The sequence below is a fragment of the Acanthochromis polyacanthus genome, chromosome 13, assembly GCF_021347895.1.
Source record: "Acanthochromis polyacanthus isolate Apoly-LR-REF ecotype Palm Island chromosome 13, KAUST_Apoly_ChrSc, whole genome shotgun sequence".
Classification (NCBI taxonomy): Eukaryota; Metazoa; Chordata; class Actinopteri; family Pomacentridae; genus Acanthochromis; species Acanthochromis polyacanthus.
In genome coordinates, this window is record NC_067125.1 from 38,882,553 (window position 1) to 38,896,519 (window position 13,967).

The following is a 13,967-nucleotide window of genomic DNA, read 5'->3' on the forward strand; positions in this document are numbered from 1 at the left end:
GGAAATGAGCTCTGCGACCCCCGGGTGGAAGTTAGTTGGTGTCAGATACAAGCTCTGGAAATCATATTGTTAAGCTGCAGCTGTGTGGAGGGAGACGTTACAAAGAAATGCTGCTTTTACATGACTTTGGTGAGACAGCAGGTTACATCTTCCTTAATTAAAAGGATGAAGTTTAGAATATTGAATCTTGGCAACAACAGTCTCATTATGTGTCCCATTTCCTTAGCTTGTATTATTATTATTATTATTATTTTTAATATATATTATTTTGCAGGCTGAGACAGCAGAACAACCTGCAAGCACAACATTTTTGGCACATATCATCTCCTTATGCTCACAAACTATTACTAGCTGTATCAATACACACTGAGTAACATTAGCATTCATTTGGAGCTAGATTTTAGCCTCCTGCAGATGTTTACTTTGTTTCAAAATATGTTTTGGTCTCCAAGATAAAAATCTTCATAGTTGCTAAATCAGCTGCTATGTTCACATCCTTAGCTGCTGCTGTCTGTCTGTAGTTTGGTGCTGAGCAGGTGGTGGTTTAGGAAAAGTCAGGAGCCAAAACAGAAAAGTCAAAAGTTCGAGCTGGAAGGTGCAAAAGGGGCTGCAGAGTTTGATGATAATGCTCACTGTGTTTGGTGCTATCATTATGCACCATCTTTTGATCCATAGTTTATTAGAAGAAAAACAAGAATTATGCAGGACTAAAACCATAAACCATGACCTTTAAAGCAAAGGTCCCCCAAACAAAGGTAATCAAAGAATTAGATGAGACCATCTTTCAATTATAATAACTTTTTATTTCATTTTTTTCTATTGGAAAGTTGCTTTCCAGATGCCAGCATCCCTGAGAAAGTGTAAAATGCAAATCTTCTGGACAGTCCCATCAATAAGCTGAAACAGGCCAGCCAAAAGATATTCACATCAGCAAAACACATCCCTGCACAGCCTCCCTTCCTCTTGTTTAATCACCGGCTGACCAACATCCTCCTCTGGGCACTGAGGCTTTAGCTTTGTGATAAGGAAATAGTGCCTCCCTCTGCATAGCAACCTTACTGCAGGACATGTGCAGAGGTGAGAGCTGTCCATGGTAGTATCAGTGAGCAGTGATATGATTGTGTGTCCCAGGAGAGGGAGAGCGCTCTGATGAACAGGCTTATTGGCATCATTTCAGCTTGAAACATACAGGCAAGTAAATAAAAATGAAAGTAAAAGGTTTGCAGGTATGGTTGCAAATAGTATTTAAAACAAACTCATAAACACAAACTATTAAATCTACCGATCCCCTATAATCCCCCTATTTATAAATATGATAAATCATATAATCTTTCTATGAGGTCTGTAGACAGAGAGCATTGCAACTGTTTTTACCAGAGTTTGTGACAATAAGAACTTCTCATCTCATTCAGAATCATTCACAGTGCCACATTTTTCCAAATCCTGCCAGTAAAAGCAATAACAATATTCTGAAGCCGTTAGCTCGTGCGGCTAAACGGCTTTTGTAGAATTTTCCAAGGGATGTTTAGCAGCGTGACAAGCCTGAGCCTTTGCTGTTCCCTCCTGTTTGCCTGCAGTCTGCTGGGCTCCTCTATGCAGTGAACTCAAAGCAGCCTCTGCGGTGTGTCTGCATGTCTCTCACCCTGCGGATGGACTGGATCTGGGGGTGGTGGGCTCCCCACTCATTCCAGTGCTTGAAAGAGCCCATTTCAAACACATACTGGAAGCCACGGTAGCCGGGATACTGGTAACCCACCCAGCTGTGGGAGGAAGCAGAGAGAAACAGATGTGGGCAAAATAAATTCACTCATGCTGACCAAAAAGCTATTGGTAGGTAATTAGAAAGTAGGTGCAGATACGAGACAGGTCAACTGCAGCTTTAACAAAGTTTGAATTCTATCATTTTATCCCTCTGCTATGTCTTTTTTCTACTTGGAGAGACATGAAATTCCACTTGATCTGACGCTTCTTGTTTTGATTTCCCATATTAGGTCGGTTTGTTGGACCTTTAGGCCTCCACAGCTTATCAGCTAAATAGAAACGCCACCAAAGCAGACAACTAGAAATCACTTACGTCCCACCGGTGACCTGAATGCTGGCGACACGGTCCTGGAAGCCATAAGACCACAGACTTGGAATGTCCTCATCGCACACCTCCATCTTACGACCCTCGAAGTTTGTACATTCAAACAGACAAATCTTGTGGTCCTGGGGGTCCTATAAGAGAATTGAAACACATTTCAGTTAATAACTGGCTCCTTACAGATCTTTGTGGAGCTTCTTGTCCATTCACTGCCCTAGATTTTAGCCATTAAAGAAATTAAATCAAAGTCTGTGAAGCACAAAGCTAGGAAGTGTTGTGTAATATTGATTTAAATAGAAAACACTGAATGCTTGCAGTTATCTGGATTTTTTCTTTTAAATCATCAGTTTGAAATGGAAATGTCAGCTAATAAAAGCTTTAATCCAAAAATACAGGCAGTGAAATGAGTCTATAAATATTCGTATAACTGCAACCATGAAAAGCACTTTCCTCTGTGCCAATAAAAGATGGATGAGAGGCTAAGATGGATGAGAGGTGCAAATGGAGGTTGACAGCAGAAACAAAATCAGCACTTGCAGCCACAACAGACAGAAAAACAACCCACCCCAGGCCGACCATGACTTACCATTCTGACGGGCCTGATGGACATGATGCGGTCACACCTGTAGCTGTTGGACCAGGTGTCCCAGCGAGGATACTCTCCCCTCTCCAGCATGAACATCTCCCCGGTCATGTTCTGCTGCTCAAAACCCATCCAGCTGGGCACACAGACAGACAGATATTTAACTTGTACTCGGTTAAAGAGAGGGCACACTGAATTAATATAAATTTGAATGGTGAATTTGGTGACTTACGGTCCACATTCGACCCTGATGGAGCCGATTCTTTCAAATCCCTTCTCACACAGGTTGCGGCACTCTGCGAACAGGTCCATCCTACGGCCCTGGAAGTTCTCGAATTCATAGAGGTATATCTGAAGAGCAAAACAAACTGCAGGCGTTAATTTCTCAGGACGAACATTTTGGATATCTAAACACTGACTTTTGCTGTTTACAGTGATTAGGAATTTTCAAAAATAGCTGTACCTTGTGATTACGCAGCCCGATGGCAGAGTGGCTGCCAATGCTGCCTTGAGCACCTGAGTGAGACATGATCAGATCTAGAAAAAAAGAAAACAAGGCTGAAAACCAACATTCATGCCTGTATGTTTCATGAAGAACGTTTTGATATTTGAACAGTCAATTTGAAAAGTCAATATGAAGATGTTCACATCTTTAAAACAGGCAAAACTGGCTCAGAGACGTATTGTTTCTTGAAAAATTCATCATTTAAGTAACTTTTCTAGTTATGATAATGTACCTTTTTGTTAGACGTAACTGAACTGGGCCTAATTAATCTGTATTCTTAAGAAGCGTTTACTGACACCAAGCAGAAAAGCAGCGTTTTAAATCAGTTTGATCTCTGACCACACCCTTCACCACTGATGGTGCTCTGTTGCATTAGTACAGTGACTTTATAAGTTACTGACAAACACTGGAGTACATCACTGAGGAACAAAGTAAGAACTGAAACTACCAGAGATTAACAAAAGTTGGATTTCTAGGTCATAATAAGGCATTCAATAAGGTTGAATGACATTGTGAAAATAGTCGACCATATTATAACATACCAAACTTAAACCTCAAACTGTGTCTTACTTTGTATTTCTCTACCTGGCTTAGATTTTAAACATGAAACTGATGAAAGTTAGGCAAATATCAGCAATAATGTGAGCTCAAGCATTTCTGAGACATTATTCTGTTAACATAATTCTTTGTTTTTTGTAAAAATGGATTTTAACTGACTGCTCTTGAATGTTTTCGTCCATCCCAAGATTTCATTAGCAAAATGTCCTCAAAGTTCTATTTTAAATCTGCAAGCACATCCTCTATTGTTTCATTTTTTCCCACAAGAGCAAGAATATTCAGTAGCAACCCATAAAACATATCAAATGTGTCAAAACCTGCTCTGGTTCATGTTTAAGAAAATAATATTTAGGACAGCACAGTTTCCTTCTTATTAAAAAAATCTCAGGGTTACAAGTGACACTGAAATAAATAATTAACCCTGCTGCTGTTTTTTAAGTCGAAATTCTACCTACTAAGTCCAGAGTTAAGGTTTGGTTCTGTTAGTCCAAAGCGCGAGCAGACAGGAAAACTCTTCCTTGGGGTTAGGGTTAAAATCCAATTATTCTATCAGTTTTTAAAGAGTTAGAACATCTTGAAATGGAAACTTACAGTTACAATTGATGCCTGAAACGGACCGACCTTTGGAGAAAGTGATGGACGCAGGCCTTGTGAGTGGGGATATATATATACATTCACATCCAGCCCGAGTCTATAGAGGCAGGATTCTGGCTTCTGATTGGCTGAGAGCTATTTGGAACATGATGTAAGGTCAGAGGTCACACTCCTTATCTGTGGACAAGTTGTGCTGACTCAGCTGCCTGTTTTGTTGTCCAGCACCATTGTGGCCGACTGAGGACAGTCACTGCCATCAGCAGAAAGTTTGCGTGCTTTAACACACACACACACACACACACACACACACACACACACACACACACACACACACACACACACACACACACACACACACACACACACACACACACACACACACACACACACACACACAGTTACTTTTGCAGCCACAACTCTCACACTCTGTCTCTAACGTTCTTTCTAAATCCTATTTCTACTTTATATCCTTCCCGTTTGTCATTTTCTCCACTTTCTCTGAGATTTATTTTGTCTCTCACCTCCATATTCTCTCTCTTTCTCTTGATCCTTGGTGCAGGCGGTCTAAGCCTTTGAGCCCTGTGTGTGTAATGTGCTGACTGCAGAAGCGGCATCTGTCCCTTTTGTTTAGACAGGCGAGTGTTGGACGCTCTTTTGCGTATCATAATGCTGGAAAGGCTGTATCCATACAGACACACTGCATACAACACACTCTACACATCTACACATGCATATCATACGTACACTTGCACTTGCAGATGCACAGTGGCAACAAGTAATTTTCTGGTTGTGAACTTTTGAAAACAGACCACAAATAAACTACATAAAAACCTTTTCAGTTTAACTTTTTTCTCTGTGCTCCTATAACCAAATTTACACTTCGGGTGTAAAATCACCTCTGGATGTCTCCCACCTGTTGCACTGTGATCATCTGTTAAACACCTGCGAAACTGCTTGTAGACGTGTTGTTTGCTGTGGCTAGAACAACACATCTAACACCTGAGCTATTTTAGATGCAGAGCAGACAGAAAGATGTAGAGCAAAAGACAGATCAGTTTCACTCTTTCAAAATGTGTATTTTTAAAGAATATTCTTCTCTTCCATGAGACCTTTTACATATTACTGATGGTTTTATTACCTGTGTGACAACGATCACATGCCTCTTTGTAACTGTATAAATCTGCAATGTATGCAATCCTGGGACACATTTCTTTTCATATAATTCATTTAGCATTTAAAAAGACCAGGAATTAGTTTCTGTTCATTTTGTGCTTTGATGCTACAGTTTTCTCTTCACTTGCAAGTTGTGCAACAGAAACAGAAGCCTTATTATTTATATTGGTATTACAAGCTTATAGCAAATATAAAGTAGCCTGGCATTAAATGTCAACACAACCTCTTATTGTGTTCCTGGGTGTGACTAAGTCATGAGTTCGGTTAGGCGCTGTGACACTAGAAGTGCAGACATGAATGTTGTACATGCACATTAGCTTCATGCTAAACACAGAGAAGGTTGCTTTAACATGTACCATCACGTTTACATATATATCCAAAATGATAACATACAAGAAATACAAGGAGAGCGAAACACACTTACGGAAAGAGAGTAAGTAATAAATCACACTTTACTGTCAAACTTTTACTTTCAGGTCAGTACTTTATTCTCCACTGGCTCAGAGCATTAAGAGTTTGGAAAACTGCTTTAAAGACCAAAACCAGTAAAGAAACTTAAATAAAGCGCTTCAAGACTTTCACATTTGTACAACATACAACATGAAGATACTTCTGCAACAATTTAAGCCTATTTATTAACGTTGTACAATGCATAGGGGAAGAACAATGTGCACTATAAGTTCAGGCGTCAGTGACATGCCTGAATGGTGTTGTGTATATGTGTGTGTGTGTGTATGTATGTGTGAGTTTCTTTGTGTGCTCTGAATGTATATATGTGAGTCCGTGAACACGCCTTCACATGTCTGTCTCTGTCCATGACTGTGGGCGTGCATGACTGATCATGTGTGTATATAGGACTGAGTGAGAAGGTGAAAGGACCAGACATGTGGAGTCGGTTGAGGTGGACATGAAGCGCACACCCGAGATGGAGCACAGCTCAGTGTGGAGAGAAGTCAGTGCGTAAACTTTTAAAAGGTTAATCCATCATTTTCATTCTGCAGCTTTTTCAGCTAAGTGTCTATTTGGATCAGTTCAGTTTGATTTATTTAGAACCAGTTCACAACATATTTTATTTTCACAGCTCTTCACACAGTCAGGTGGAGACTTGACAAATTTTCAAACCGAAAACCCAACATTTCCCAAAGTTCTCTTTAGAGTTCTCTTGTTCCAATATTTCAATGTCACCTTAAGTTTAAAAGCAAAAATGTGTCTGCTTTTTTTCTGTTTCTTGCTCTCCACCTGAGCTCTAAATGTGCTTCTCTCTTTGCACTAGCAAGACTGTGATGATCTGTTTCCTGGACCAGGCTGTGGCAGGACTCGGTCCGGCCCACTGCTCATGGACCATTTGGAACTTGTGCTTATCTGCACTGGGCACGGTGCCCTCCATCCAGTCCCACTGCAGCTAACTAAAGCCCAGCAGCTCAGTGCCGAACAATGACTGGAACAGCAATGTGCTGACTCCTGCCCCGACCCACAGGCCCAGCTGCTTTTCAGCACCAGCATGTATAAATAGGTCCGTTTACTCTGGGGTCAGGACATCGTCTTTGTGGAGCCCCCTGTGAGCACTGAACAGCTATTCTTTGGGGCCGGTCAGGTAAGCCCTCTATCTCAATCCATTCAGACTACAGCCTCGTGCAGACCATTGTCACTTTACATTTTTGTGTCTTTTCTCTTTGTTGATTCTGCTGAGTCACATAAATGTACAGACTGACGCAGACATGCATATGCAGAGACATACTGACCGTGCACAGACAGAGCAAACATGCATTGTGTCAACATCAACATGTGGCTGCAGCAACTATGAGCACGTAGTCCAGTTTTAAGAAGCATTTCAGAGCCAATCACCTATGATGTCAGGTGTTTTATTACACTGTATATACATTATATACAATAATATCAGGTGATAGGTTACTTCAAATCATTTTAAATAAACAAGCAAGCATGAAGCATCCAATTGTGACAGTCAATCAGCATCTTGCATACATGACGCTGACAATAAAACACAGCTCAGACATGCATTCTTATTTTAAGTGCCTTTTATACTCGCATAACTGTGACTCTCCTGCTCTCTGTCCTGAAGATAAATCACCACTGAGACACACAGTAGCATGGCTCTGAATAATCCCAACCCACTGGGACCATGGAAGGTGAGTCTGATGCCGTGTCATGGATGATTAACAAAAGCAGATTGCATTTTTTAATTTCATGCCTGGCCTGATAATGTCAATGATGTGTGCATCTGTGCACACATCAGTGTGTGCATGCTGCGTGTGCATACTACATGTACGCATTTGTGTCCTCCCCAGATCACAGTTTATGACCAGGAGAACTTCCAGGGCAAACGTCTGGAGTTTACCTCAGCCTGCCAGAACATCATGGAGTGTGGCGTTGACAACATCCGCTCTCTGAAGGTGGAGTGTGGAGCGTAAGTCTGCAAGACAAAATCCACACATGAGGAAATGACTTGCAGCACATCTGGCGCTGCATTCAATATCTGGCAACAGATTTAATTAATCTAGATGCTAGAGCAATTTTGCTATTATAGGATCTATTAATAGCTAAAGCCAAACGGATGCATGTAAAAAGGATAATAAGTACTCACATGTAATGCAGTTTACTCTTGCTTGTTCAATGTTTGTTCCAGACAAGCTGGTGAAAGCATCCCCAAGATATGCTCTAGAAAACATCTGCCTAACATCTGCTAATCAGGCTGTTTTAACCAGTGTCCCAGTGAGACAGCAATGGTGTGTGTGTGTGTGTGTGTGTGTGTGTGTGTGTGTGTGTGTGTGTGTGTGTGTGTGTGTGTGTGTGTGTGTGTGTGTGTGTGTGTGTGTGTGTGTGTGTGTGTGTGTGTGTGTGTTTGTTGGTGACAGCTGGGCAGGATACGAGCACTCCAGCTTCTGTGGACAGCAGTTTGTCTTGGAGAGAGGAGAGTATCCTCACTGGGAGTCATGGAGCGGCAGCAACGCCTACCACATTGAGAGGATGATGTCCTTCCGCCCCATCTGCTCTGCTGTATGTTTCTGTCCTAAACCAACAGCTTCTGTTTTCTCCCCGTCTGACTTTCAGGTTCAGACTTTCAAAAAACTAAAGTGCTAAATTTGACTCATGACAGTGAGTCATTTGTGATCAGAACCTTATTGTGTGACAAATCTACTAAGTGACTTAAGACATCTGCTGGTTTCAGCTAAAAAAATAAACTGTAATTCAGTATGGTCATGTATACTATTAGAATTGGGATATCTGACACAATTTTCATAATGGGGGTTGAAATTGAGCATCCTTTTCTGAGTAGGATTTTTAAAAAAAATACTAATTATCAATGTAGAAGTGAAGTGAAGTCAATGCTGCCTCACTACTATCATCATCTACAAATCTACAACAGTATATCTGGTATTGTTTTGTGTGTCAACTCTGACATCCATGTGTACACAGAACCACAAGGAGTCCAAGATGGTGCTGTTTGAGAGGGAGAACTTCATGGGCCGCCAGTGGGAGATAAACGATGACTACCCCTCTCTGCAGGCTATGGGCTGGGGCAACAACGAGATTGGGTCTATGCAAGTTCAGGGTGGCGCGTAAGTCTCAGCATCCAGTTACTCAGTTCAGACAAGATAAGTCCTTTATTTCTCCCCATACCAGGTGAAATTCAGACTGTTACAGCAGCTATAGACGTAGAGTCAAAACAAAACAATGACAAAACAAAATGAAAATTGCAGTAACAATATTTACAGATATGCAAAACGCTGTCATAAAGCAGCTCTAGTTTCACTTTTCGTGTAATGCTCATAAGAATATAAACAGCTTTTATTTTTTAGCTTTTATACTGTGTGTAACTGATGCTTGAGGTTTATATACTATTTTAATAACTTTGTCCATGAATCATGTTTTCTACCTTGTTTTGCTATTGAGACTTCAGTTTCCCCTCTTGGAATTAATAAAGTTGATCAGACTTTATACTTTAGCTTCAGTTAAAAACATTCCAGGCACATTCATTGGACTAATAAGCAACTTTAAATTTAATCAAATGCTTTAATTTCTGTTTCTCTGCCTTTTATATACCAGTGTGTTTGAATTCAGTAAGTGAATGAACTCTACAGCATTAACCTGCTGCCTTTACCTCACACAGTTTAAAGTGTGGCTATTTTTAAACTAAATGCATTTCAGATCCCACAGGCCACATTTCACTCACTCTGTAAACCACATACTTCTCATAAATCACTTCTCTCCTCTCCTCCTCCAGCTGGGTGTGCTACCAGTTCCCAGGTTACCGTGGTTACCAGTACATCATGGAGTGCGATCGCCATGGCGGCGAGTACAAACATTACAGAGAGTGGGGCTCCCATGCTCAGTCCTTCCAGGTGCAGTCGCTGCGTCGAATCCAGCAATGAGAGCTGCAGCTTCCTCTCCCGACCTCTCTGTCTTACCTCCTCCAGATCCTCCTCCTCTTCCTCCCTTCACCCAGTCATTCCAGCACCTTCGGGTGCTTTAACCATCAATGTGTTTACAGCGCTTTTGTTCTGTTGCCAATTAAAACAATTAGAAATGATGAGTTAAGCTGAGAAAAAAAGAGCCACTGAAGAGAAGCTCCTGACTGACTGACACCTCACTGAGGAAGATAGAGGAGGACGTTGAAAGGCCTCAAGGCAGCAGCAGGGTGACTCAGTCATTGCTCCTCGTATTTGTGGGTAAATATGGTGCTACCAGTGATCAATAATGAAGAATGGGCAACTTAAAATAAACAGAAATACAAGAGTCTGCTGCTAAACTCCATGCTGCTCAGTTGTGATTTATTTTTATTCTTTGTTCTGTTTCTGGGAAGTTTGATGTTGCAGTACATTTCATGTCATGCTTTTCTATTTGAAAGGGATTATTTACAGTCATGCTGTACTCACATGAGATACTGGTGTTACCTCCTGCTTCCTACAGTATAATGAACTCTAGTTTACACTGCTCCAAACTTGAGCATTGCAAACTAGAATTTGTGTTTTTCCAGTCTGCAGTCATTTTAGGGAATTTTATCCAAAACATTAATAATATAATGGATACACGAGCATCAGCAACATGTCACCAGTGCTACAGGTTAATTATTGCAAAATATGAGCAACAGTGACATCCATCCATCCATCCATGCTCTATACACCACTTTATCCTCACTAGGGTTGTGGGGGGTGCTGGAGCCTATCCCAGCTGACTCGGGTGAAGGCAGGGGACACCCTGGACAGGTCACCAGTCTGTCACAGGGCTACATATACAGACACACAATCACACTCACACCTACGGACAATTTAGAGTAACCAATTAACCTCATCATATTTTTGGACTGTGGCAGGAAGCCGGAGTGCCCGAAGAAAACCCACGCATGCACAGGGAGAACATGCAAACTCCATGCAGAAAGATCCCAGGCCCACCCTGGGATTTGAACAGGCAATCTTCTTGCTGCAAGGCGAAAGTGCTAACCACTACACCACTGTGCAGCCTGCGACAGTGACATTGCAGCAGTAATGTAATCAATAGCCAAACCACAACTTTTGAAATGCAAACAAGTAACATGTATTGTGGTTGCGCCACCAATTTACACAATGACAGCCAGTGCAGAGATAACAGCACTGACAGAAAACCACACAATGAAACTCATTTTCACATAGGTTCCTAAAATTTAACTTCAGTAAAGTGAAAACAGTTACCTATAAAGAGAAATTATTCAGTAATCTGCAAGCTGAACCAAAAATCAGATTACCGTGAGAGTGAGTGCAGTTTGTTTGTGGGTTTTGTTGCTCTTGTTATGCTTGTTAAACAATAATTGACCTCCCTCAGTAAAGCGTGGTAAACCACAAGACATGCCTATTCCCATTGCACTGCTGGTTGTTAAGGGAGTCTGGCTGGTTTAGCTGCAGTTCAGCTGACCCTGTGCTGATTCTGACACAACAGGTTTTGGTTTTGGTTTTGTACCCATCTGGTTTTTAATCCCCTGAACCACAGCTATACAGATGCAAGCAGCAAATTGACAACCTCAAGGGTTTTAAAAATCTTCGACAAACAATCAGGTGATTTTCAAATTCATGTAAAGTTTAACAAGGCATATTGGGAATATTTGAAAGCGTACTGAGAGTATGTAAAAGGCGCAGGTGCAAAAATAAATGAAAGAAGAAAAGGAGTTGTTACCAATTTATTGCATTGGATTTATGAGACAAACTCAGTATTATCATAACATTGTTCTTACATGCTTCCAAAAAGGGAGAAAGACTGCTTCTCACATCTCTAAAAACAAAAACAGGATTTAGTCTTTAAACGTCAACACCTAGAACAAACTATTCTTCAAATGTTAATGTAATTTTTCATGAACTTTAAAAATAATATAACAATATGCAAAATTCTGGCTCCCTGCTAACACTCTAATACCCCTCCTCCCACTCCTCGGCAGATATCACAGCTTGAAAATTGAGTCAGCCAAGATTCATTCTGTTCTTGATTCATGAAGTGTCACCCACTCTTACCTGCAGAACACTTCAAATTGTGAGATATTTTTAAGCTGCTACATTCATGTCTGGAGACGCGTGATTCAGAAGCCTCAGATTGTGTTTCTTGAGGTTGCTCAAGGTGGATTTTGAGTTCTGCTTTGGATCACTGCAATGTATCCATGCTACCACAGATCAGAATATTCCCATCCTCATGCTAAACAGTGGATGCAACTGGTGGATTTTTTTTCTGTAAACATATATCCGGCTCAATAGTTGAATTTTAACTACATCTGCTCACTCTATTTATTTCCAAAATGAATCTGACTTATCCATATGCAGCTTTGCATACTTCAGACGCCGTCTTTATGTGATGAGATTGTAAGTTCTCTTTCTTATTGCTCGTTCATGTACACTTTGCTCCACAATTACTTCCACAATTACACTCAATCGACATTTCTTAATGACATTTGAAAATGCAAAAATGTCAGAGATGGAAGCACTTTGATAATTTTTTTATAGTATTCCACTGCTTTGTCCAGTAGATTGATTCAGATCCTCAGTCAGCTGCTTTCAGTCCGTGGTTTTTGAACGTTAGAGGAAGGTTTGATTTGTGATGTTGTTTGTAATGTCAGCCTGCCCTGTGGATTCCTCTCACTTCAAAAATCAGTAATACAGCATGTGTATTTTGTTCAGGCTTTTGCATAAAGCTGCATTATGTTAGTTTGGAGAATTCAGTGTGTGCCTGTTACATCTTCATATGCAGACAGTTAAGCACATAATGTCAAAAATGCTATTTTTTTAATGTATAGACTGAAGTGAACCTGGTGAAAAGATTTTATTAGAAAGAGTTCCTCGACTGCTCTTCTTCAACCTCAAACAGTCATCAGACTCCCTGTGAGCAAACCAATGAATTGATTGTCAACTTCATCTAATAGAGCGAGGACATCTATAGTTTTTGATATTTAGAGTTAATTTTAGTTTCTAAGACAGTAATTCTCAAGTCTTCTTAGAGTGCTTTGCTCTTCAGTCAGTGTTATGTAGCTAGTTGGTGTTTAGAAGTTATTTTCCATTATGTCAGTTTATTGATCACCCTCAAGGTTAAGGTAAGTTGTATTTGTCAATGGGCAGAACCCTGGATGTTATTGGTCCGTTGATCTATAGTCCTGTATCTCCTAGGACCTTGATTCAGGGATTGAGAAAATCAAAGGTGAAACATGAATGTTTTGCATGATAGCTGAGGATAAATTTGACTATTTCCTCCTAGTACTGTTCTTTTTTTTTTTAGAAAATTTGTGAGATTTGTATCTGTATATTGTGCTTTACAGAATATTTTTCTGTCATATCAAATGTTTCTATTTATTATTGCAGCAGCAACATCAATGTGTATATAAATGCATCATAGAATCTCATCTCTCTCTGCCAAATACATCAACCAGTTGCTGAATAACAGTGAAAATGCATTTCATGTACCATAAGGTGCTGTAGTTTGATGCATTATAATCACATATGGGCAGAATTGTCAATATAGAAATCATAAATAAACTATAGATGTCTTGCCTATACATGAACGTTTCCTCACAGTATCTCTGGTCCTGGGTTATTTTGAATAGTGGCAACAAAAACCCAAAATGTTAACTTGTGTCTGTATTACCCGATGCACATAAGAAAATTAGTAACATTATCTGTAGAATAATAAATAAAATCATATCAGCATATGATTTCTTACCCTCATACTGATATATGCTGTGTTGAAGAGAGAATGGGGAATCCTGCTGTAGATTGCTGCAAAATAAGATAATTTAACAGTTTCATACTGCGTACTATGGAATATAGTATACAGTTTGCAGCACTATATACTATGTCTGTTAGAAATATGCAGTTTTGAATATAATCATATTTAATATTGGATAAAGGAAAGATTTTCTTAAAAGCCAGAGTGTCACCTTATCTGGCCAACCCAGAATGCATAGCACACACTCTATTTGCATTGCCAGCAATTGACTTATGCCA

At 40.2% G+C, this 13,967-nt stretch overlaps 2 protein-coding genes across 2 annotated transcripts; one reads left to right on the plus strand and one right to left on the minus strand.

The window, feature by feature from the left end:
• Nucleotides 1–782: 782 nt before the first annotated feature.
• Nucleotides 783–4,363, minus strand: crybb1l3 (crystallin, beta B1, like 3). Its single transcript, XM_022210769.2, has 6 exons — nucleotides 4,321–4,363; nucleotides 3,130–3,203; nucleotides 2,899–3,017; nucleotides 2,670–2,802; nucleotides 2,075–2,217; nucleotides 783–1,760 (listed from the first exon to the last, which is right to left on the minus strand). Exons 2-6 carry the CDS (start codon nucleotides 3,193–3,195, stop codon nucleotides 1,592–1,594), a joined length of 630 nt encoding a protein of 209 aa, XP_022066461.2. The 5' UTR covers nucleotides 3,196–3,203; nucleotides 4,321–4,363; the 3' UTR covers nucleotides 783–1,591.
• A 2,594-nt stretch (nucleotides 4,364–6,957) lies between these two features.
• cryba1a (crystallin, beta A1a) lies at nucleotides 6,958–10,267 on the plus strand. Its single transcript, XM_022210771.2, has 6 exons — nucleotides 6,958–7,090; nucleotides 7,577–7,643; nucleotides 7,803–7,921; nucleotides 8,370–8,511; nucleotides 8,932–9,074; nucleotides 9,740–10,267. Exons 2-6 carry the CDS (start codon nucleotides 7,605–7,607, stop codon nucleotides 9,885–9,887), a joined length of 591 nt encoding a protein of 196 aa, XP_022066463.1. The 5' UTR covers nucleotides 6,958–7,090; nucleotides 7,577–7,604; the 3' UTR covers nucleotides 9,888–10,267.
• Nucleotides 10,268–13,967: the final 3,700 nt, after the last annotated feature.